Source organism: Carcharhinus amblyrhynchos, chromosome 9 (assembly GCF_965287045.1).
Source record: "Carcharhinus amblyrhynchos chromosome 9, sCarAmb.v2.hapA, whole genome shotgun sequence".
In the NCBI taxonomy this organism is placed as follows: Eukaryota; Metazoa; Chordata; class Chondrichthyes; order Carcharhiniformes; family Carcharhinidae; genus Carcharhinus; species Carcharhinus amblyrhynchos.
In genome coordinates, this window is record NC_137332.1 from 27,804,634 (window position 1) to 27,828,757 (window position 24,124).

General features: G+C 42.1%; 1 protein-coding gene across 1 annotated transcript in view; it reads left to right on the forward strand.

Annotated features, from left to right (window-relative positions):
* The first annotated feature begins 433 nt into the window (after window positions 1-433).
* The window catches only part of kif2c (kinesin family member 2C), an 87,135-nt gene continuing 63,444 nt past the window's right edge, over window positions 434-24,124 (forward strand). The window contains exons 1-2 of the mRNA XM_080196541.1: window positions 434-554; window positions 19,250-19,344. Coding sequence (XP_080052667.1) covers window positions 494-554; window positions 19,250-19,344 — 156 coding nt within the window. The 5' untranslated portion in view covers window positions 434-493. The remainder of the gene's footprint in view (window positions 555-19,249; window positions 19,345-24,124) is intronic.

The following is a 24,124-nucleotide window of genomic DNA, read 5'->3' on the forward strand; positions in this document are numbered from 1 at the left end:
GCCGGGGCAATAAAATCAAACAGAAAATTCATTCTGATTACATAAGCTTCTTTAATTAAGCAACGTCATTTGGTTCAAAGCAATTAATTCCTTCAATAATAACATTGTAAAAGTACATTTAAAACATTTCATACACAATTTAATCCATTGCATTTGTTTTATTTCGACGTTCACCTTCCCCTCAGCAACTCAATACACAATGATGTCTAGTGTCAGGGAGTCTGTACTCACTACAAAGGACTCTTAAAAGAGACCACACCGGCCCAAGACCTATCTCATAGAGACAGAACGGCACCGTCCGCAAAGCAGCCGAATATTGCACATGCCCCTTTAAATACTCCTTTAAGGAGGTTCCCATTAAGTTGGGCGGGGTTTAAGGCCGGCATTGCTGCGCATGCTCGGTCCCTGTGGCTCGGCGCGCGCTGTTTTGAAAGTTTATTCGGTTTGGCTGCTGCCCGGGGTTGTACGAGTTTATTTCGATTAATGTGAAAGAATGGCTCAACATTTCGGGAGACTGAAAGTGGGTCTTATTGTTAAAATCCAGCGTAGCAACGGTAAGGATTTCCTCATCTCTAACCGAAGGGAATACGATCTGAGCTAAACGGACTGTTTATTTTTTAAAGCCAATTTAGCTTTGACTCGAAAATACCGAATGGTTCTTCCTCGGGAAAGGGGATTTTTTTTTTAACCGTTTCTCATCTTCGGTGAGGGAGTGCGGAATTGAATTATATCCAATATAGTATTGTGTGGAGTGTTGCAGTGCACATGCGCGTTAGAGCAGTCGGGTTTTTTTGAATTACCCGCCTTGTGGACGTCACTGAATCCGGTCCCGCCCGAATCCGAAAGCCTGCTGCTGATCGGTTCCTGGGGGCATTGTGACGTCGAAGCCAACAGGTGATTGGCTGGTGTTTGTCCATTGATGGAATCCCCACCGTTTGAATCTGCAACATGCGCCCAGCACAACATGTGTACATGGCTGGACTTGCTGCTAATGCAGCTATGATGCTGGAGCATCGTCTGTAGTCATTGAAATCTGATAGAGTAAATTAGATTATCATTAATTAAAAGATACTGGCAGTAAAAACAATATGATTAATACGGGGTAATTATATATTACAATACTGACTACACTTCACATACTAAGCACTTAAAGATGTTTGGTCACCAATAAATCTTGGTATCATTTTAATGTTTTATTTTCACGATCCGAACATATAGATTAGGAGCAGGTCACTCAACCTCTTGAGCCAGCTCTGGCATTTAATAAGATCATGGCTGATTTGATTGTAACTTCAACCCCACATTTCTGCCTACCTTTCACCCTTTGCAGGCGACGGTGCAGAGGGACCTCGGGGTCCTTGTGCATGAGTCGCAAAAACCCAGCTTGCAGGTGCAGCAGGTGGTCAGGAAGGCGAATGGGATGCTGGCCTTCATCGCGAGGGGGATTGAATATAAAAGTAGGGAGGTCTTGCTGCGGCTGTATAGGGCATTGGTGAGGCCGCAGCTGGAGTACTGTGTGCAGTTTTGGGCGCCGTACTTACGCAAGGATGTTTTGGCCTTGGAGGGAGTGCAGAGGAGGTTTACTAGGCTGATGCCGGAGCTGAGGGGGTTGAGCTATGAGGAGAGGCTGAATAAATTAGGCTTGTACTCGTTAGAGTTTAGAAGAATGAGGGGAGATCTCATTGAGACATATAAGATGATGAATGGGACGGATAGGATAGAGGTGGAGAGACTCTTCCCGCTCAGAAAGGATAGTAGGACTAGGGGGCGCAGCCTCAAGATAAAGGGGGGGGTGGTTTAGAACAGAGTTGAGGAGGAACTTCTTCACTCAAAGGGTGGTGAATCTCTGGAATTCTCTGCCCGTTGAAGTGGTGGAGGCTGCCTCGCTAAATATTTTTAAGACGCGGGTTGATGGGTTTTTGATAAGAGAGGGGATTAAGGGTTATGGGGAGAGGGCGGGAATGTGGAACTGAGCCACGACAGATCAGCCATGATCTTATTGAATGGCGGGGCAGGCTTGAAGGGCTAGTTGGCCTACTCCTGCTCCTATTTCTTATGTTCTTATGTTATGTTCTTATCTAGCAAAATATTCAAAGACACTATTCCAACTGCCTTTTGAGGAAGCATTCCAGAGGCTCGTGACCCTCTGAGAAAACAAATCTCATCTCTGTTAACAAGAAACATTCTCCACATCCACTCTGTCGACATTCCTCAGGTCTTAAAGGTTTTAATGAAGTCACCTCTTCCCCCTTCTAAACTCTAATGGATGCAAACTTGATGTATCCAACTTTTCTTGAAGACAACCTGCCCCTTCCTGGTATTGGTCTAGTGAACCTTTTCTGAACTGTGTATAATGCATTTACATCTTAAATAAGGTGACAAATACTTTATACAACTCACCAATATCCCTTACAACTGAAGCATAATTTCCCCACTTGTAATCTATTTGCGTCACAATGAATTATATTCATGCATTAGGACACCCATATACCCCTACAGCTCAGTTTTGCAATCTCTTAGCATTGAAATGATATGTTAGTTCTTCTTGTCAAAACTGAATTTTACATTTGCCCATATTATATTCCATTGCCAAATCTTTGCCCACTCTAACCATGTCCCTTTGTAGCCTCTTAAAATGTTTTCTTTAAATTGTGTTTCATGGTAATATCATGCTGGAATTGGTGAATATGGCAGACGATAATCCTTTGAATGCGAGTGGAGTGGAAAGTGAGGACATGCGAGACCCTATCATGGCTCTGGGTGTGAGGGATAAGGGCAGAAGTGTGGGAAATGAGTTGAACCTGGTTGATAAATTTGTTTAATGGCTTTAGCCCTGAGGAAAGGCATTGTGCAGTGCAGTTTAATGTTGCAGAAGGGTTCAAAAATGTGTAGGGCAATATATTTGGAAGTTAACACAATAGATCAGAGGAGTAGTTACTGGAGTAATTTTGGAAAGCATTAAAGATCCCATCCTGGAGCAAATCATTTTGGAAGGAACAATTCCAGGCATTCCTAAAAAAAATGAAGGGCTGACCTAGTGAAAACTTGGGCATTAATTAATGGAAGCAGCAATTGACAGAACTATGCCATCCCACAACCGTTTGATCAAAGCAAAACTCTGCAGTCCTACTAGATCCAGTTGTGAATGGTGTTAAAACAACTAACTGGAAGAGGATGAGGCTCCGTAAACATTCCTGTCCTCCATGATGGGTATGGCAAAAGACCATGCGAAAACATTTTGTAACTGTATTCTGTCAGAAATGCTGAATGGATGTCCATCTCGCGTTCCTCCTGAAGTTCCCAGTATCGCAGATGCCAGCCTTTTGTCAATTTGATTCACTGGTGTGATATCATGAGAAGAAACTGGCTTTGTCATGAAAGCATCTTGGCAGTGGCTGAAGACTTGTGCTTCAGAGCTAGTTATGTAGTTCCAGCACACTTAACACTGACGTCTGTTTGGCAAAGTGGCGGGAAATTGCCAGATATGTCCTGTCCACAAAAGCCAAATCCAATCTGGCCATCGACCACCATCATCAATCAGTTTAATCCTGATCATCGGAAAAATGATGAGACTTAAGTTTATTTATTCATGTCACAAGTAGGCTTATATTAACACTGCAATGATGTTACTGTGAAAATCTCCTAGTCGCTGCAGTCCGGCGCCTGTTTGGGTACACTGAGGGAGAATTTAGCGCGGCCAATGCACCTAACCAGCATGTCTTTCGGACTGTGGGAGGAGAACAGAGCACCCGGAGAAACCCGTGCAGACACGGGGAAATGTGCAAACTCTACACAGACAGTAATCCATGTGGAAATGGGTCCCTGGTGCTGTGAGGCAGCAATGCTAACCACTTTCCACTGTGCTGCCGTTAAGTATCACAACAGTGCTATCAAATAGCACTTGCACAGCACAATATGCTTAGTTTGGCTTTGGCCAGAACTTGTGTCTTGGTCCACATATGATACTCACCTCTTTGCATCCAAGAGGTGGAAGGGTGACTGCCTTTGACATCAAGACAGCATTTGACGAGTGTGGTATCAAGGGGCTGGACAAAATTGAAGCAATGGATTTTGGAGGAGGGAGGGAATGTTGCAGAATTTGGAAACCCCCAAGAGTCACATCTAGTGCAAAGGAAGATGGTTGTGGTTGTTCGATGTCAGCCCAACCATCTTCAAATGCTTCATCATTGATCTTCATCCAACATGGGGCTGGCTGTGTCAGTATTTGCCAGTTGACTGACTCCTCTGATACTGAAGCAATCTGTGTCCACATGCACCAATAGCTTTGACTTGAGCTGATCATTGGCAACCAATATTCGCAATGTGGAGATGCTGGCATTGAACTGGGGTAAACACAGTAAGAAGTCTCAGAACACCAGGTTAAAGTCCAACAGGTTTATTTGTTAGTAAAATCTATATTCACATCCACGTTCAAAAAGTTTCATTCATAGCATGTAAGTGCCAGGTAATGACTATTTCCAAGAACAGAGAATCTAACTTTCTCCCCATAATATTAACAGTATTGCCAGCAATTAATTTCCCATTATCAATATTTTGGGGATTACTATTGATGAGGAATTGAACTGGACTAAATACTGAGACCACAAGGAAAGGTCAGTGGTTGGGAATTCTGCAGTGAGTAGCTCTCCTCAATCCCCAAAACCTGGCTACCATCCACAAGGTACAAGTCAGGTGTGTGATGGAATATTCTACTTGCTTGGATCAGTTTGGCTTCCAGCAGTATTTGAAACCATCTAGGACAAAGCAGCCTGCTTGGTTTGCACTCCACCAGTCACCTTAAACATTCACTCCTTCATCAGTGGTGCACAGTGACAGCAGTTTGTTACCATCTATAAGGTGCACTGCAGCAACTTACCAAGGCTCCATCAACAGCATCTTCCAAAGTTATGGCCCCGAAATCAGGAAGGATAATGGAAGCAGATGCATGGGAATGAATCCCCAGCAAATCTCACCATCTTGATTTGGAACTAATCACTGTTCCTTCGTTGTCACTTGGTTAAAATCCTGGAACTAACTTTCTAATAGTGTTCCTACAACAGATTGACTGCTGCAGTTCAAGAAGACTGCTTGCCATCACCTAACAAAAGGTATTTAGAATAGACGACAAAGTTGGTCTCACTCAAATCCCTTGTCAAGAAATTGCGTTGTACAGACTAGAAAAACCTTGAACTGTCATCAACCTGTGTTGAATTCTAGTATGGGCCACTCTTCAGATAAAGAAAAGCATCTTCTGATGTCTCCACTCATCACATGAGCAGTCATAGATTGAAACGGTGGAGAAAAAAAATGGACATCGTGCCCATATTTTGCTTTTGGGACCAGGTTTTGGTCCAATTTTATGATTGATATCATGTTTAAGTGGATTCCCTCCACAAAATCTCTGTGTGGTGGCAATTGTAGTGTTTATACACCAAGATCCTCAGCACTCCTTGTTCTTATAACCTTTTGCAAGCTGTCGTCCCATTATATGCTTTTAGCAATGATTGAAGCATGTGGAGCAGATTCTTGTATCTGAATTTGTTTTACATTGATGTTGCAGATGTTTTATGACCTACTCCATAAATTCAGTTCTACTTGACACGTGTCCAATTATTAGGAGTTTCTTTGTCGAGGTCTTTCGATGTACCTTGCAAATAGACAGATTTTGGTTACGTAAATAATGATTATTTCCATGATCTCCAATGGGGAATTGTTAATAAACTGGAAGTCAGAGAAATGCACATCACAGGCTGGGGGTTGTTTTTTTTTTAAGGGCTTTAAAATTAGATTGAAGTTTCTTAATGACTTTCCTGGGAAATAGAAAGCAAAGCAAGTAGAACTTTTGTGTGCGTGCAAGAAGGTTCTAAGCTGCTTGAGGAAAAAGGATTTTGAGAACTCGCTCCTTTAATATGATAAAGGTGTAGATGAAGAGTCAGAGACAGAAAGCAAGTTAACTATTTGGAACAACCTACGTGTGGCAAAACTGATATACATCATTAAAAAGAACTTACAGCACAGAAGCAGGTCATTTGGCCCAACCAGCCAATGCCAGCATTTATGTTCCGTGTGAGGCTGCTCTTTTCTCGTCTAAACCTATCATCGTGACCATCCATTCCTTTCTCCCTCATATGCTTGCCCAGTTTTCCTTTGAAGCAAATAGTATAGATGCATTTATTACAACCCTGTGGTACTGAGTCCTATATCCACTCGGACATTCAAATAAGCATCTCTACCCTACTGGATTTTTCTATTTTAAGTCTGCTATTCCATCATCTCTCAGCTGCCTTTTTCAAGAAAAAAGGGACCCTGCACCTTTGTGCATTCCTGATTTAAACCCATTTATTTCTGGTATCATCTTTGTAAATCTCTGACCTGGTTGACACAGTGGCTAGCACTGCTATCTCAGCACCAGAACTCAGGTTCAGTACCAGACTTGTGTGTTTGCACTTCCTCCTTGTGTCTGCGTGAGTATCCTTCGGGTGCTCTGGTTTCCTCCCACAGTCCAAAGATGTGCAGGTTAGGTTAGTTGGCCATACTAAATTGACCCTACTTTCAGGGATTAGCAGGATAAATATGTGGGGTTACTTGAATAGGGCCTGGGTGGGATTGTGATCAGTACGGACTTAATGGGCTGAATGGCATCTTCTATGCTGTATACCTTCTATGTTATTCTCCTATATTTCTAATATCCTATTAATATGGCTATCAGAACTATACAATATTTTAAATATGACCTAATCAAGGTTTGATCATGTTTAGCATAACTTCTCTATTTTCAATTCTATCCTTCCAAAAATATAGCTGAATGCTTGTTTTTTAAGATATGCCCTTGCTAACTATGGTGCAAATTTTAATGATTCAATTTATTGGTGCTCGGAGATTCCTTTGTTTTTCTCCCCTACCAAAATTTGCATTCTCCAAAAGTGACTATCCTATTCTTGCTACCATCTGTGATGAGCTTCATTTGCCCATTCTACAACTTTATCGGTCACTGTTGTCTTTGGCTTTGTATGTGATAATCATGGTCCTGGACTCCCAGATAAGGCTAGAGGCAATACTATTAGCAAATTCTATCTTTTATTGAGCATAGTGCTAACTACAATGTAGTCTCTACACGGAACGATTGATCTCTGTGCTCTTATGTGCTCCGATGTCTTTGATGTAAACTATATATTTAATATAAACTAATAGTTTATTGATGTCTGGTAATTTGGTACCATCCTCTTCTGTGTTAATTACCAATTCCCAGTGTCATCCAATACTCCACAAATTGTTCTTGATTAAAACCAGTGGTCGCAGCACTAATTCTGCTGGAACACCATTTCCCACACTCTGCCATTTTGAATAAATATATTTTATTCCCACTTTGCTTTGTCTTGAAGTTGTTAGCTAGCAATCCATTTTGCCATGTCCCCTGACTTGTATATTCTTCGACTTTGTTCATTAGTCTATAAGAACATAAGAAATAGGAACAGGAGTAGCCATTCGAGCCTGCCCCGCCATTCAGTAAGATCATGGCTGATCTGAAGTGGATCAGTTCCGCTTACCCGCCTGCTTCCCATAACCCTTAATTCCCTTATTGATCAGAAATCTATCTACCCATGACTTAAACATATTCAACGAGGTAGCCTCCACCACTTCCAGAGATTCACCACTCAGAAGAAGTTCCTCCTCAAGTCTGTTCTAAACTGCTCCCCCCCGCCCCCATTTTGAGGCTGTGCCCTCTAGTTCTGGTTTCCTTTCTAAGTGGAACGAATCTCTCTCTCTACCCTATCTAGCCCCCTGACACAGCACATGGATAAGCCTACGAGAGGAGAGGCTGTACTTGACCTGGTGCTGGCTAATGAACCAGGACAGGTGACGGATCTCTTGGTTGGAGAGCATCTCAGGGATGGAGATCATAATTCTATCTTTGTCACGATAGCATTGGAAAGAGATAGGATCAGGCAGGCTAGGAAGGTGTTTGTCTGGAGTAAGGGGAAATATGATGACATCAGGCAGACAATTGGACGAGTAAACTGGAGGGAGGTGTTCTTGGGGAAAAGTACTGAAGGAAGGTGGAGGATTTTCAAGGAACGTTTGACTGGACATCTGCACGACGACATTCCGATGAGACAAGGAGGTTTTGGTAGGTCGCGGGAGCTGTGGTGCACGAAGGTTGTGGTGAACCTGGTCAGGAAGAAAAGAAAGGCATATAAAAGGTTCAGAGAGCTAAGGGATGTTAAGGATCTAGAGGAGTATTAGGCTTGTAGAAAGGAGCTTAAAAAGGAAATTAGGAGAGTCAGAAGGGGACATGAGAAGGCCTTGGGTAGAATTAAGGAGAATCCCAAGGCGTTCTACAAATATGTGAAGAGTGAAAGGATGAGAAGAGAAGGGATAGGACCTATAAAAGGTGAAGGGGGAAAAAGTCTGTGTGGAACCGGAAGAAATGGCAGAAGTGCTTAATGAGTACTTTGCCTCGGTATTCACGGTGGAAAGTGATCTGGGAGGTTGTACTACAAGTTTGTGGCAGACTGAAAAGATTGAGTATGTGGATATTAAGAAAGAGGATGTGTTGGAACTTGTAAATTCTATCAAGATAAGTCGCCGAGACCAGATGGGATGTACCCCAGATTACTGTGGGAGGTGAGGGAAGTGATTGCAGAGCCCCTGGCGATGATCTTTGCATCGTCGATGGAGACGGGAGAGGTTCCGGAGGATTGGAGGATTGCGGGTGTGGTTCCTACTTTCAAGAAAGGGAACAGGGATAGCCCGGGAACTTACCAACTGGTGAGTCTGACCTCAGTGATTGGTAAGCTGATGGAGAGGATTCTGAGGGACAAGATTTATGAGCGCTTAGATAAGTTTAGAATGATCAGGAATAGTCAGCACGGCATTGTCAAGGGCAGGTCGTGCCTTACGAGCCTAGCTGAGTTCTTTGAAAATGTGATTGAACACATTGACAAAGGAAGAGCAGTGGATGTGGTTTACATGGACTTCAGCAAGGCGTTTGATAAGGTCCCCTATGCAAGACTTCTTGAAGGTGAGAGGGCGTGGTATCCTGGGGGCTTTGGCCTTGTGGATCCAGAACTGGCTTGCCTGCAGAAGGCAAGGTGGTTGTGGATGGGTCTTTCTCTGCATGGAGGTCGGTCACCAGTGGAGTGCCCCAGGGATCTGTTCTAGGACCCTTGCTGTTTGTCATTTTCATAAATGACCTGGATGAGGAAGTGGAGGGATGGGTTAGTAAGTTCACCGACGATACGAAGGTTGTTGGTGTTGTGGATAGTCTGGAGGGATGTCAGAAGTTGCAGCGTGACATAGATAGGATGCAAGACTGGGCGGAGAAGTGGCAGATGGACTTCAATGCGGATAAATGTGTAGTGGTCCATTTTGGCAGGACCAACGGGATGCAGGAGTACAGTATCAAGGGTAGGAGTCTTAGCTGTGCTGAAGAGCAGAAGGATCTTGGGATCTGGGTCCATAGGACTCTTAAATCGGCCTCGCAGGTGGAGGATGTGGTCAAGAAGGCATATGGTGTACTGGCTTTCATTAATCGAGGGATTGAGTTTAGGAGTCGGGAGGTAATGCTGCAACTTTGAGACCCTTGTCAGACCCCACTTGGAGTACTGTGCGCAGTTCTGGTCACCTCAGTACAGGAAGGACGTGGAAGCTATTGAGAGGGTGCAGAGTAGATTTACAAGGATGTTGTCTGGATTGGGAGGCATGCCTTATGAAGATAGGTTGAGGGAGCTAGGTCTCTTCTCCCTGGAGAGATGAAGGTTGAGAGGTGACCAGATAGAGGTTTATAAGATGTTGAGAGGAATAGATAGGGTGGATTCTCGGAGGCTATTTCCCAGGGCTGAAATGGTCGCTACAAGAGGACACAGGTTTAAGGTGCTGGGAAGCAAGTACAGAGGAGATGTTAGGGGAAAGTTTTCAACTCAGAGGGTGGTGAGTGAGTGGAATCGGCTGCCGTCGGTGGTGGTAGAGGTGAACTCGCTGGGATCTTTTAAAAGACTTCTGGATGAGTATGTGGGATCTAATGGCATTGGGAGTTACAGATAGTTCTATGGCTTGGTAGGTATAGATGTGATTGGTGCAACTTGTGGGCCGAAGGGCCTGTTTGTGCTGCAGTGTTCTATGTCTATGTCCTTCATTATCTTGTAAGTCTCTATAAAATTCCCCCCTCAGCCTTCTAAACTCTGAGTACAGGTCCAATCTATTCAATCTCTCCTCATAAGCTAATCTCCTCATCTCCGGTATCAGCCTGGTGAACCTTCTCTGTACACCCTCCAAGGCCAATATATCCTTTTGCAAATAAGGGGACCAAAACTGCACACAGTACTCCAGTTGCGGCCTCACCAGTGCCTTGTACAGTTGCAGCAAGACCTCCCTGCTTTTGTATCTTATCCCCCTCGCAATAAAGGCCAACATTCCATTTGCCTTCTTGATCACCTGCAGACTGAGGTTTTGCGATGCTGTTATGGAGGGTCTTAAAGTCCAAGTAAATTACTTTCCACCAGGAGAATAGCTAGTGCAGTTGATGGAATTGGAACTAAATTCTTGTCAGTGCCAGAAAGCGTAGTTTTAATTTTGTCAGAGGGAGTGAGGGATGTTTGTGCTTCTGGCGTTATAATCCAGAAGCACAAGCTAATGCTCTAGGCATGTTCAAATCCTATGGAATTTAAATTCAATTAAGTTTTTAAAACTCAAGAATTGAAAGTTAAAAGTGGTGACCATTGTAAAACCCATCTGACTCATGAACATCCTTCAGGAAAAGAAATCTGCTATCTTTACGTGGTCTTGCCTACATTAGCTCCAAATCCATGTAAAGTGCAACTGGAGCTGTATGTTGTTTAAATGGCCAATCAAGCCATTCAGTTCAAGAGCAATTGGGGACTGGTGATGAATACTAACCTTGCTAGTGATGTTCACGTCTCGTGTACGAATTTTAAAAATTGTTACATGTGCATGTACATAACAATGTAAGATTTTATCAAGGGATGATTTTTGGGAATTCCGTGTTCATTTTCATTAACTCCTTTATTCGGTGATGCAATCACATTCAACATAAATTGAGGCAGTAATGCTACAATGTTTTTAGGTTTCCTCATTTAGGTAACAGCACAAATGCAAAGAGTGGTGAACTAAAACTAATTGAATAACTTCATAAGCAATGACGTAGGCACAGTGGCTAAATGGCCCACTTTTGTGCTGTAATAATTGCATCTGGTCTAGTTTTTTTCTAAATGTTCATGACTTGCAACTCATTATTTCAAATGAAGAGGGCATGCCAAGTGCATTGTCAGGCATACCTAAAAATGCGTGGTGAAGCTGTGACAATGGACTGTTTGCATGCCAAGCAGCAAGTGATAGACAGCAAAGCAATTCCGCTGTCATTGGATCACATCTTAAGCTCTGCAATCCTGCAGCATCCAGTTATGAATCCTGGTGGACAATTTAACAACTCGCTGGAGGAATGCTCTTCAAATATCCTGATCCTCAACAATGAGGGGGCCAAGTGCAGCTAACCTTTTGCATCAATCTTTAGACAAAAATGCTGAGTCAATTATCCATCTCTTGCTCCTCCAGAGGTCCCCAGCATTGCAGATGCTGGTCTTCAGCCAATTCTTCATATGATGTCAAGAAATGGCTGAAGACACTGGATACTGCAAAGGCAATGGGTCCCAACAATATTTGCCAATGGTACTGAAAACTTGTGCTTCAAAACTTGACATGCACCTGGGCAAGGTGTTTCAGTGTAGCTACAGCACTGGCATCTACCTGCCAATATAAAAAAATTGCTCAGAAATGTCCTGACCATAAGAAACAGAACAAATTCAACTTGGCCAATTACTGTCCCATCCATAAACATTTACTCTCTCCATCAATGCACAGTGACAGCAGTTTGTACAATCTACAAGAACTTACCAAGACAATGCCAAGAATACCTTCCCAATCTGCAGCCCCTACCATCTAGAAGAAGTGCAGCAGAACCATGGGAAAGCTTCCACTTGGAAACTCCCCTCCAAGTCCCTCACCATCCTGACTTGGAAATATATCACCATTCCTTCATTGTCATTGGTTTGAAATCCTAGAATTCCCTCCCTGACACCACTGTGGGTGTACCTACACCTCCATGGACTGCAGTGGTGCAAGAAGGCAGCTCATCACCAGTTTCTCAAGGGCAATTAGGGATGGACATTTTAAAAGTGCAACCAGTTTGGAGGTCTTTTTCAATCATCCAACACCCAATATTAACTTTTGGCTGTGTCATACTCAAGAGTGATGAATGAACATGCATTTACAAATTAACCTTTAGTGGCAGATTATCAGCCTGTTGTAGAATTAATCATCTTCTACACTGCCGTTTTTTATCATGCAGCATGAATTGACCAGGTTCTAACAATATGGCAGTTCTTGAAGCACTTTGTGAGAACTGATGGCTGAGTAACAATTGCCTGTACTTTAAATTGTAGTCTCCAGCGATAGAGGATTGGGGACTGATTCTGATGGTAGATCGAGACAATGTTTTTGTCAGAAGCAAAGGACTATGAATGCTTCCTCATGGAATGCAGGAGCAAGGGTTCCCACCATTTTTGTTTCTTTTGTTCCTCAACTTTCCAGAGGAAAGTTTCCAGTATGTGCAGGTTAGGTGAATTGACCATATTAACTTGCCCCTTAATGCCCCATGGCTAGGGGGAATTAGTGGGGTTACATGGATAGGACAGAGATGGACCTAGGAAAGATGCTCTGTCGGAGAATTGATCAGACTCGCTGGGTTGAATGGGACTGGCCCTTTTACCTCTAAGGGGTTCCTGCCATTGCTGTTCATCTGTCTCTGGAGGAAGATCTAGCAAACCTGTAATTGGAGCATTGAGCGTGGGGGACAGAATCTGTGATTTGGAGGAGTGGCTCTTCACCAATTCTGGTGTTTCTATGTATCAAAGTGACTTCTTTCATTATTTGTCCATTGTTCCCATGTATTTTGAATGTTGATCAGTATAACAGCTCCGATTATTAAGATTACTCAAATTTTAGACTTAAGTGGTGGAAAGGTATGCCTCCACCTTATGGCGTGCTGACAATGTACTCTACATTGCTGTACTGACAATATTGTATATAGAATCCCTACAGTGCAGAAGGAGGCCATTCAACCCATTGAGTCTGCCCTGACACAGAGCATCTTTCCCAGGTCCATCCCCGTCCTATCGCTGTAATCCCACTAATCCCCCTAACCATAGGACATAAGGAGCAACTTTAATATGGTCCATCCACCTAACCTGCACATCTTTGTACGTTGCTGATGTAAGTGCTTTTTGGTGATATACTCATTCAAAGTATCTAGCTCAGTTTAAATATATTTGGACCGGATCTTTCTTGCCTGTAATCAGTGTTTTTTCAATTGATGTATTACCTTAATCCTTAGTGATGCCTCCTCCTGTGTCGTGGTTTATTGAGGTTGGCTACAACTGAACTCCAGGTTAGCATCCGTTTCAGTAATGTAAAACGTGCAGTTAATGTTTTTCCCTTTTGTCCCTCTGACTTGGGTGATTGGCTGTTGAATCTCTGTCCTACCATATGTTATGATGTGGGTATGCCGGCGTTGGACTGGCGTAAACACAGTAAAAAGTCTGACAACACCAGGTTTTAGTCCAACCTATTTATTTGATAATATACTCGCAAGCTTTCGGGTTAGCACAGACAGTTTAGAGATTACTGATTAGAATGCGAATCCTTACACCTAACCTGCTGTTCAAGACCTGAAGTGGCTGATAATGTGAGTGGAAGGAACACTGATCACAGTTTAAAGAGATGTGTATTGTCTCCAGACAGTACAGTAAGTGAGGTTTTGCAAACCCAGGCAAGTCATGGGGGTTACAGATAGTGCGACATGAACCCAAGATCCCTGTTGAGACCGTCCTCATGTGATGCAGTTCCGATGCGCCACAGCGAAAAACCGCACCGATCTCCTCAGAAGGCAAACACAGGACACAGTGGACAGAGTACCCTTCGTCGTCCAGTACTTCCCCGGAGCGGAGAAGCTACGACATCTTCTCCGGAGTCTTCAACATATCATTGATGAAGACGAACATCTCGCCAGGGCTATCCCCACACCCCCACTTCTTGCTTTCAGACAACCACACAACCTCAAACAGACCATTGTTCGCAGCAAACTACCCAGCCTTCAGGAGAACAGTGACCACAATACTACACAACCCTGCCACAGCAACCTCTGCAAGACATGCCGGATCATCGACATGGATACCATCATCACATGTGAGAATACCGTCCACCAGGTACACGGTAAATACTCTTGCAACTCGGCCAACATTGTCTACCTGATACGTTGCAAGAAAGGATGTCCCGAAGCATGGTACATTGGGGAGACCGTGCAGACGCTACGACAACGGATGAATGAACATCGCTCGACAGTCACCAGGCAAGACTGTTCCCTTCCTGTTGGTGAACACTTCAGTGGTCACGGGCATTCAGCCTCTGACCTTCGGGTAAGCATTCTCCAAGGCGGCCTTCACGACACACGACAGCGCAGAGTCGCTGAACAGAGACTGATAGCCAAGTTCCGCACACATGAGGACGGTCTCAACAGGGATCTTGGGTTCATGTCGCACTATCTGTAACCCCCGTGACTTGCCTGGGTTTGCAAAACCTCACTTACTGTACTGTCTGGAGACAATACACATCTCTTTAAACTGTGATCAGTGCTCCTTCCACTCACATTATCAGCCACTTCAGGTCTTGAACAGCAGGTTAGGTGTAAGGATTCGCATTCTAATCAGTAATCTCTAAACTGTCTGTGCTTTATATGCTCTGTCTGAGGCCAGAACTCTCCATTCACCTGACAAAGGGGCTAACCCGAAAGCTTGCGAGTATATTATCAAATAAATAGGTTGGACTAAAGCCTGGTGTTGTCAGACTTTTTACTACCATATGTTGTCAGCATGAAGTTGATACGTTTCAGGGCATCTATCTTTGGATAATTGTTTTCTGTAAAATTTTCAGGAAAGATCTTCTGCTATAGTCTGAGTGGGATAATGTTATGCTGTGCTCTGGTATCAAGTTTCAGATTTGTAGTTGTGGACTTTATCCCCCACTTTCTTCATGATCTGAATGGTTGTGTGAATTTCTTTTCCCTGAGAACTATCACAACCAGACATTTCATGCAGTTGTATAGTTTTTGTTCTTAAATGCCCCATCTTCCAGGGTATGGATATTTTACTTTCTTTTTCTCCTTTGCCCTATTGCTCAACTTAGTAATTTGTTTAATCATCTTTGTTCTGCATATCTTTTTCCAGTGACTTTCCACAATTCTGCAGTTTTATCTGTATAAAGAGCATTTTTTTCTGCCAATGAACTTGCCATCCACAGTTTTCTTTCTCCTGATTATATGTTCTTTTATTGTTGTTTCACTGCATCAGCCTTGCTGCCTTTGCCTTAACTGAAGGTTAGTTGTTTGTTTGGATAACCAGCATCTTCATCTGTCAAAGCATGGCTTCATGTGCTCTCGGTCTAAGATGAAGTTTAAAAAGTAAAGTTTGTTATTTAGCCAAGGCTTACATTTAACACTGCAATGAAGTTACTGCAAAATTCCCCTAGTTGCCTTACTTCAATGCACCTAAACCAGCATGTCTTTCAGACTGTGGGAGGAAACCCAGGCAGACATAGAATCATAGAATCCCTACAGTGCAGAAGAAGGCCATTCGGCCCATCAAGCCTGTGCTGACAACAACCCCATGTATTTACCCTGCTAATCCTCTTGAAACTAAGGAGCAATTTAGCATGGCCAATCAACGTAACCCACACATCTTTGGACTGTGGGAGGAAATTGGAACACCCTGGGGAAGGGGAGAACATGCATGCAAGTTCCATACAGACAGTGACCAAGCTGGGAATTGAACCTGGGTCCCTGGCGCTGTGAGGCAGCAGTGCTAACCACTATGCTACTCTGCTGCCCAGCTTGTCTGTCCAATCGGATCATTTTGTACTTCAATGTATGTTGCTCAAAATGAACTGACTGATCGAACTTTTCACCTGTGTTTGCTGGTTACATTTCTCAATCTCATTAAGAAATGATTGACACCTGATTCCTGCCTCAAGCATTGAAAGTCATATTGGTGGATTTGATGGCTTGATTTACGGTTGCCGATGTTCTGGGTTTATAATGTTACCTTTACTGATCTTCCAGCTGTTGAAAAGATTTAAATCTATTTTTCCTGTCCACTGATTCTTCGAGGTACCTTTTTAGAAAACTACTGAATGTCAATTTGAACTTCATCTAAACTTCTCAAATGCCTCCATGACATATATCGTGGACTGCTGCTGTGCATTCCTTGATGCAGCATCCATTTCAGTGTCAGACCATTCATTGTTTCTTTTTCCCCCTCCCCCTTTTCTAGGTGTTAATTTATTTGATTCTTTTGCTATCTAATTCTGCATTCTACTTTGTTTATAACACTTGGATTTTACTCTGCAATATTGTGGCATGTAGTTCTCAGTTGTCTGAAATAATCTCTTTATCGGACACAAATATCAAAGTTCACCCTGTGTATTTCAACAGATTGCATAGTGTGCTGCAGAACGATTGATTGTTCCTTAGGCGCTATGTGCCGCAGTAGTGAATGATGTGATATTCTGGATGTACGTACCTGTGTGGAATAATAAATGTACAGCCCCAAATATTAAAATCTGCTTGAGTTACAATCAAGTGAGTTGTCCTGAGCTCTATTTCTTTTTAATATTGTTTCTGAAACGAAACAGTGCAATGCTTTTGAGAAAAACTGGATCATGAGAAAGCAGGACTATTCATTGCATTTAAAGTAAATGGAGTGGCATGGTGGATAGCACTGCTGCCTCAGCACCAAAGACCTGGGTTTGATTTCTGGCTTGGGTGACTGCATGGGTTTCCTCCAGGTGCTTCAGTTTCCTCCCACAGTTCCAAAGGAGTGCTGGTTAGGTGTTTTGGCTATGCTGAATTCTCCCTCAGTTTACCCGACCAAAGTAATGTTCTAGGGGTTCCCTTTTTCAGGCAAAAAAATGATATTTTGGACTTCTTGATTCCTGCCCCTAATCTTTGCTCCAATAAAGCGATGAGCTGTTCTGATTTTGAAGACTTAACCTGCTGAGGTGCAACTGGTATCTCATACTTGTTTTGGGGACTTTAACCACAAATGGTAGTCGAGCTATTTTATGATGTCACAATAGCTTCCTCGTGATGGTTTGAAGATTGTGAGCTGTGTTGTCAGTCTGCATTTCTCATCCATCATCTTGTAAGGCAAGCTGAATGCATTTCCTTGAGTTTTTTTTTCGGACATCAGCTAGAATAGCTCAAGCACTTTTGAAATTTTGGTAAGTGTCTCTCTAGAATGTCAGATATGAAGATAGTAAACTTTTAAAATGTCAAAATTCACAAATTTTAGTTATGTTCAAAGATTCTCTGTTCAGATTTTAGGGTATATCCTATGGATTGAGTTGCTTAAGCAAAGCTCTTCAAAATAGGATATTACGTCAACTTTCCTAACACGTGTATGTAAACTGAGTTATAGTTATAATATGTGCACATTTCAGTAAGCCTCATGGATTGCAGCCTGACTGAAATGCAATTTGAAGGACATTTACACATGTAAAACAGATGTACCATTTTTCAAAATAAATATTGCTTTTAGTTGACCTCCTGGACTCCAGAATTGTGTTAATCACATCACGTACTCTCTTGCTTTTCATGCAATATTTTAATGCATTATTCCTAAGCAATGGAACTACATTGTTTTTTGTAAACTTTATGTATATAATATGCAAATATTGTCAGGAAACTACAAGTGGCTTTTTGGGCTTTGACTTGATACCAATTTGGATTAAATTACTGGCTTAATTCTACAAAAATATTTACTTCTACCAGGGACAGATATGACTAGTATATACTCTAGGATGGCATGGTAGCACAGTGCTAGGGACCTGGGTTCAATTACATGCTTGGGTAACTGTCTGCATGTTTTCCCCTGTGTCTGCATGGGTTTCCTCCCACAGTCCAAAGACTTGCTGATTAGGTGCATTGGCCATGCTAATTCTTCCTCAGTGTACTCGAACAGGCACCAGGGTGTGGCGACTAGGGGTTTTTCACTAACTTCTTTGCAGTGTTACTGTAAGCCTCTTTATTCTGTATGTATATTCTGCACATAATCTCGATTTGAAATCCGCAATGGTGAAGCGGTGCTGCAGTAAATGGCATAATGACGTGATTATGAAGCTGTTGATAAATTTTCGTTGTATATAGCGACCAACCTGTGGAATTCACTACCGTGGAAAGTAATTGAGGCCAAATCATTTTGTTTTTCAAGAAGCAGTTAGATGTAGTACTTGGGGCGAAGGGAATCAAAGGATATGGGAGGAGGGGTAAGGTGGGATTAGGCTTTTGAGTTGGATAATCAGCCACAATCATAATGAATGGTGGAAGAGGCTCGAAGGACCAAATGGCCTGAACCTGCTCCTATTGTCTGATCCTATGTTTTCATTATAGGACTTTGATTATGAAATCAAATCAAGTTAACTGCCATGATATTTACATCAAACTAAATGAAAATACTGGTGTGCAATATCACAATCGATACTTGGTCAAATTCACTTTATGGGGCATACAGTAATTTCACTGCTGATTTTCTTGTAGCCCAAGAAATTTGAGGGAAACAGTAGACATCTATTTGTACTTCAGGTCGCTGTAGAGTTCACTTGTCTTTGTCTCAATACTTTCACAAGTGAAGCACATTTGTCCATTATGTTTGTTTCAATTCCATATGAAGGAATTTGGCATAAAACTGGATTTATTTGCGCAGGCATGACACTAATACAGCTAGTTGGTTTGATACCAGCATTTATATTTTTTTTAAAGTAAAGCTGCCTTTGAATTGTGAACCATATTTTCTGCACTTCTGCAGCAAGGTGCTGCCGGGCATTTACCAATTCATTTTTGCACATAGAGAATGTATACTTGCAGATAGCTCAAGTTTGTATAGTGTTTCAGTTTGGAAAAATGATCCTGTGTACATCTTAAAAACAACCCACTTAGTTTCAATTGCATATATAAAGGCGTTTCTATAATCTGGGCTTTGAGGGATAAATTGAAGGGCATGGGCAAATTCTCCCCAGTGGGGAGAGATGGCATTCTCATCAAATGTTGGGCCAAGGGGTGTATTTAGCTTTCCTCATAATGTTGTAGTTTATCTGAATTTGTTTTGCTTGATTTACTTCTTCATAGGAATGATACAAGATGCAAGTATAACTGAATTGTTTACTGATAAATCTTGTGTAAGAGCTGAGTGGCAAGAAGACACAGTAAGTAAGGCCAAGGAGGTAAGGAGATCTTTTGTTGAAATTTATATTTTGAGCAACATTTTAGTTAAAAGATTGTGATGGTCTAGTCCAGTGGTGGACAACATGCAGCCCACGAGACGTTTTGTTGACTATTGTCTAGGCACAAATTTGCCATTTTTGCTGATTTTCATCCTTTTTTTCCTATTGGTATGACTGAAGTGATATGTGCATAAAGCAAGGGCAAGTGAAGTGAGTTGTATGCTGATTGCACACAACATTGACAGTGAGAGCCGTGTGTCTAAACCGTAAACGTTTTCTTTTTGTTTTTACCATTTGACGTTGAGTTAACTATTAATAAATGATTAAGCATTTTCTATAACTCTCAAAATATTTGGCACATAAGGGGTCACGTTTAGTGAACGGGTCTAATTTTTAATCTGAAGGTCATTCATGTCGCTCCCTCGCTAGCCTAGGTTGTCCCTCACAGGTCTAGTCCAAAATTTTCTGAGTAAATATCAAATCTTTGCCATTTGAATTCAAGCTATATCTAGTAAGGTATTAGAATGGAAGTTGTCTATCACAGTCTATTTGTGCTTGTGTTGCATATCAACTTCTGACCAATTCAAGGCCAGGTCTGATTTTGAAACAATCATATTCCCAAAAAAAAACTCCTGTGGCACATGTAAGATCAAGTACCAACTAAAATTTGTTTATTTTAGTTTGTCTATATATTGTTCACTTGAGAACACCAACATTGTCAGTGGCAGATGCAGCTATCAAGGTGCATAGTCCCATATCCCAACATCTCCAATATGCTGCAAGAGAAGTTTGAGTGCTACTTCCCCTCTACAGATATGGAAGATTCAGACTGGATATGTGATCCGTTTTAGTTCACTTCTGCTTCATCACAAAAGCTGGCATTAAAAGAAAATGGAATATTTGATTTGATTGTCACATGTATTAATATACATGAAAAGTATTGTTTCTTGCATGCTATACAGACATAGCATACCATTCATAGAGAAGGAAACGAGAGTGCAGAATGTAGTGTTACAGTCAGAGCTAGAGTATAGAGAAAGATCACCTTAATGTGAGGTAGGTCCACTCAAAAGTCTGAGGCCTGCAGGGAAGAAGGTGTCCTTGAGTTGGTTGCTACGTGACCTCGTATTTTTGTACCTTTTTCCCGACGGAAGAAGGTGGAAGAGAGAATGTCCGGGGTGCGCGGGTCCCTGATTATGCTGGCCACTTTTCTGAGGTAGTGGAAAGTGTAAACAGAGTCAGTGGATGGGAAGCTGCAGAGCTACGGATGGATCATGCAATGAAGCTGAAGTTTGGAGAGGTGTCTTAAATATGTGTTGGAAATTCATTCAGCCAAAAATCTCTGGCCAGGCTACTGCTGTACTCCTGCCATTTCTGACATCATTCCTGTGTGAGCTGGCATACGTAAAAACCAACAGGAGGGAGTGCTTATCAGTAGATCAAGATGGTCCTCATCAGTTCCTCCCCTAGATCAAAAGGCTCAGTGTGCACTGGCAGCCCCAGGTTTCCCACTAACCTGACAAGTTGTTATTTACTCAAATTTATGTTTTGCTTTGATCCATTGAATTCAATTCAATTGTATGCTACAAACCACTGGAGTAAGTAAATGTGACATGCGCAATCGATTCAGCTGAACAGATGTGGGTGTGCCATGGAATTTTGTCTAATTGGAGAGTGGCATGTTACTGGAAAGATTGGGAACCACTGTTTTACGAAACAATTCAGCTGACATTCAAACAATTAAGGCTTAATTTATCAGAACTCCTCAACCTATTTTGACGGCTATCGCAATGAATAGCTGTTGCCTTTCAAATTCTGAAAAATCTGCTGCCCCATTCTGCAACCATGGAAATGGCCAGCTAAAGTACCAACAGTAGTTCTTTTGCACTACTTGACATTAAAGACATAGTGAAAGTGTAGAGTATGTCCCTGGCCATCAAAAAGCTTCTTGCTGGACATGTCCTTTGATTTAAGTCATCACTGTCACATGTATTGGTATACATTGAATGAATGTCTGTATGGCACTCAAGAAACAAAACATACCGTACGTAGGAAAGGAGAGTGTGTAGAATGTAGTGTTACAGTCATAGCTAGAGTGCAAAGAAAGATCACCTTAATGCAACCCATTCAAAAGTCTGATGGCAGCAGGGAAGAAGCTGTTCATGAGTCAGTTGTTATGTGTCTTCAGATAACTGTATAGCTCTCTTGATGAAAGAGAGTATGTCTGGAGTGCGTAGGGTCCTTTTAATAATACTGGCCGCTTTTTGGAGGCAGTGGGAAGTGTAGACAGTAACAATGGATGAGAAACTGGTCTGAGTGATGGACTGGGATTTAGTTCATGGTACTTTGTAGTTTCTTAGTCTTGGACAGAGCAAGACCCATACCAAGCTGTGATAAAAACCAAAATGAATGCTTGCTATTGTGCATCTGTTGAAGTTAAGAGTTGTAGTGGACATGCCCAATTTCCTTAGTCTCCTGAGAAAGTGGAGACGTTGGTGGGCTTTCTTAACTATAGCGGCTGCGTGGAGGGTTCAGGACATGGTGATCTGGACACCTAAAACCCTGAAGCTCTTGACCATTTCTGCTTCGTCCCCATTGATGTAGACAGCAGCATGCCCTCCACTACACTTCCTGAAGTCAATAACTATCTTCATTTTGTTAACATTGAGGGAGATTATTGTCGTCACACCAGTTCACCAGATTCTCTATCTCTGTATTGTGTTTTGCCATTGTTTGAGATCTGACCAACAAGGGTGGTGTCATCAGCAAACTTAAATTGAGGTGGAGGGAAATTTGGCCACGGCTGTGGGTGTATAAAGAGTATATAAGGGGCTGAGGACACAGCCTTAAGGAGCACTGGTGTCGAGAATGATCATGGAGGTGGTGGTGTTCATTCTTACTGACTGCGGTCAGTGGGTTTGAAAATTTAGGATGCAGAGGGAGGAGCTGAACCCCAGGCCTCAGAGTTTGAGGTGAGTCTCAGGAATAATGGTGTTAAAGACTGAGTAGGAGTCTGACATAGATGTCTTTATTTTGATTGCCTTCACCTCAAGTCCCATATTTAACTGCTTCTTGAAAACTTTCATTGTTTTGGTCTTGACTGCCTTCTGTGCTTGTTGGACACCGCAGGGGCTGGTGGGTATTAATGACCTCTTTAACCACATTTTTTAGTTTGATGTTTTAATTTAAAAAAAGCAAAGAAAATTTTTGGGCAATTCCTTTCTCTTTGGGCCTGCTGCCCCTTTTTAATTTGTCCCTCAGTTGATTTGATTAGCTTACTCCTGCCATCCCGGGAATCAATCTGGTAAACCTTCTCTGTACTTCCTTTAGAAAAAGAACATCCTTCCTCACATAAGGGGACCAAAACTGCACAGACTACTCTGCATGTGGTCTCCCCTGGAAAGGCAAGCATACCATTTGCCTCCCTAATTGCCTGCAAAACCTGCATTCTAGCTTTTAGTGATTCGTGAACAAGGACCCTTTGGACATCAACTCTGCCTTTCTGTTTTTTCTACCCAAGTGGACAACTTCACACATTTTGTCGGCCATGTTCTTGCCTGTTCACTTAGCCAGTCCAAATCTCCTTGAAGCCTCCTTGCATTTTCCTCATAATTTGTATTCCCACCTAGTTTAGTACCCATCAACAAATTTAAAAATATTACAATTGGTTTGGACAACCAAATGATTTGTATAGATTGTGAGCAACTGTGGTCTCAGCACTGAACCTTACAGTACCCACTAGTAACAAACTGCCATCCTTTGAACAAGCTCTTCAGTTCTACTGTTTTCTGCCTGTTAACTGATCCTCAATCCAAACTGGTATTACCCCCAATCCCGTGTATTCTAATTTTATTTACTAATCTCCTGTATGGGACCTTATCAAAAGGCAAAATATCACTTCCACATTGGTTCTCCTTTTGTCTATTCTGCAAGTGACATCCTCAAAAATGTCCATTAGGTTATCAAACACGATTTCCTCTCTCAAATCCATATTGGCTGTGCCCAATCATATCATTTTTCCCAAGTGTCCAGTTATCACACCCTTTTATAATAGATTCTGACATTTTCCTATTACTGATGTTAATGGGTCTGTAGTTCTCCATTTTCTCCCTCCTTTCTTAAATTATATTTGCTATTTTCTTGTCTGTGCGCATCATCTGTCCAGAATTCAGAAGATGTTTGGAAGATAACCAGCAATTCATCCACAATATCTATGGTCACCTTCAATATTCTGGATGTAGTTCACCTGGTCCAGAGGATTTATCAAATTTTAGCCCAATGTATTTCCTTACAGTTCCTAATTTTCACAAGTCCCTTGGTTCCCTCGTATTTCAAGAAGATTTCCTATATCTTCCTCTGAAGATAGACATAAAGTAGTTGTTCGGTTTCTCCGCTATTTCCCTTTCTGCATTATTTCCTGTCTCTGCCTATATTGGACTCACATTGGTTGGTGGTCTGAAGAAGCTTATTTGTTTAGCTAGAAAATATGAAAACCAATCCCTATTGCCAGATTGTGATATCTTTACAGAACAAAAAAAGTACCACTTATAAAAACCAAGTACCAACTGAAATTAGTTTATTCCATTTTGACCATACACACATATAGCCTAGAGAGTGTTGCTGTACTATCTTATTCAGCCAAGGCAATGAGGTTCTGGCTTCAGATTTGTTCCTGTTCACTGCAAAATGTGGTTCTTCATGATTTAAAGGTTGCATTTGACAAATACTGTACAAATCTACCCCAAATTTGACAGATCTGGAAACAGGGTTTATTCAATAT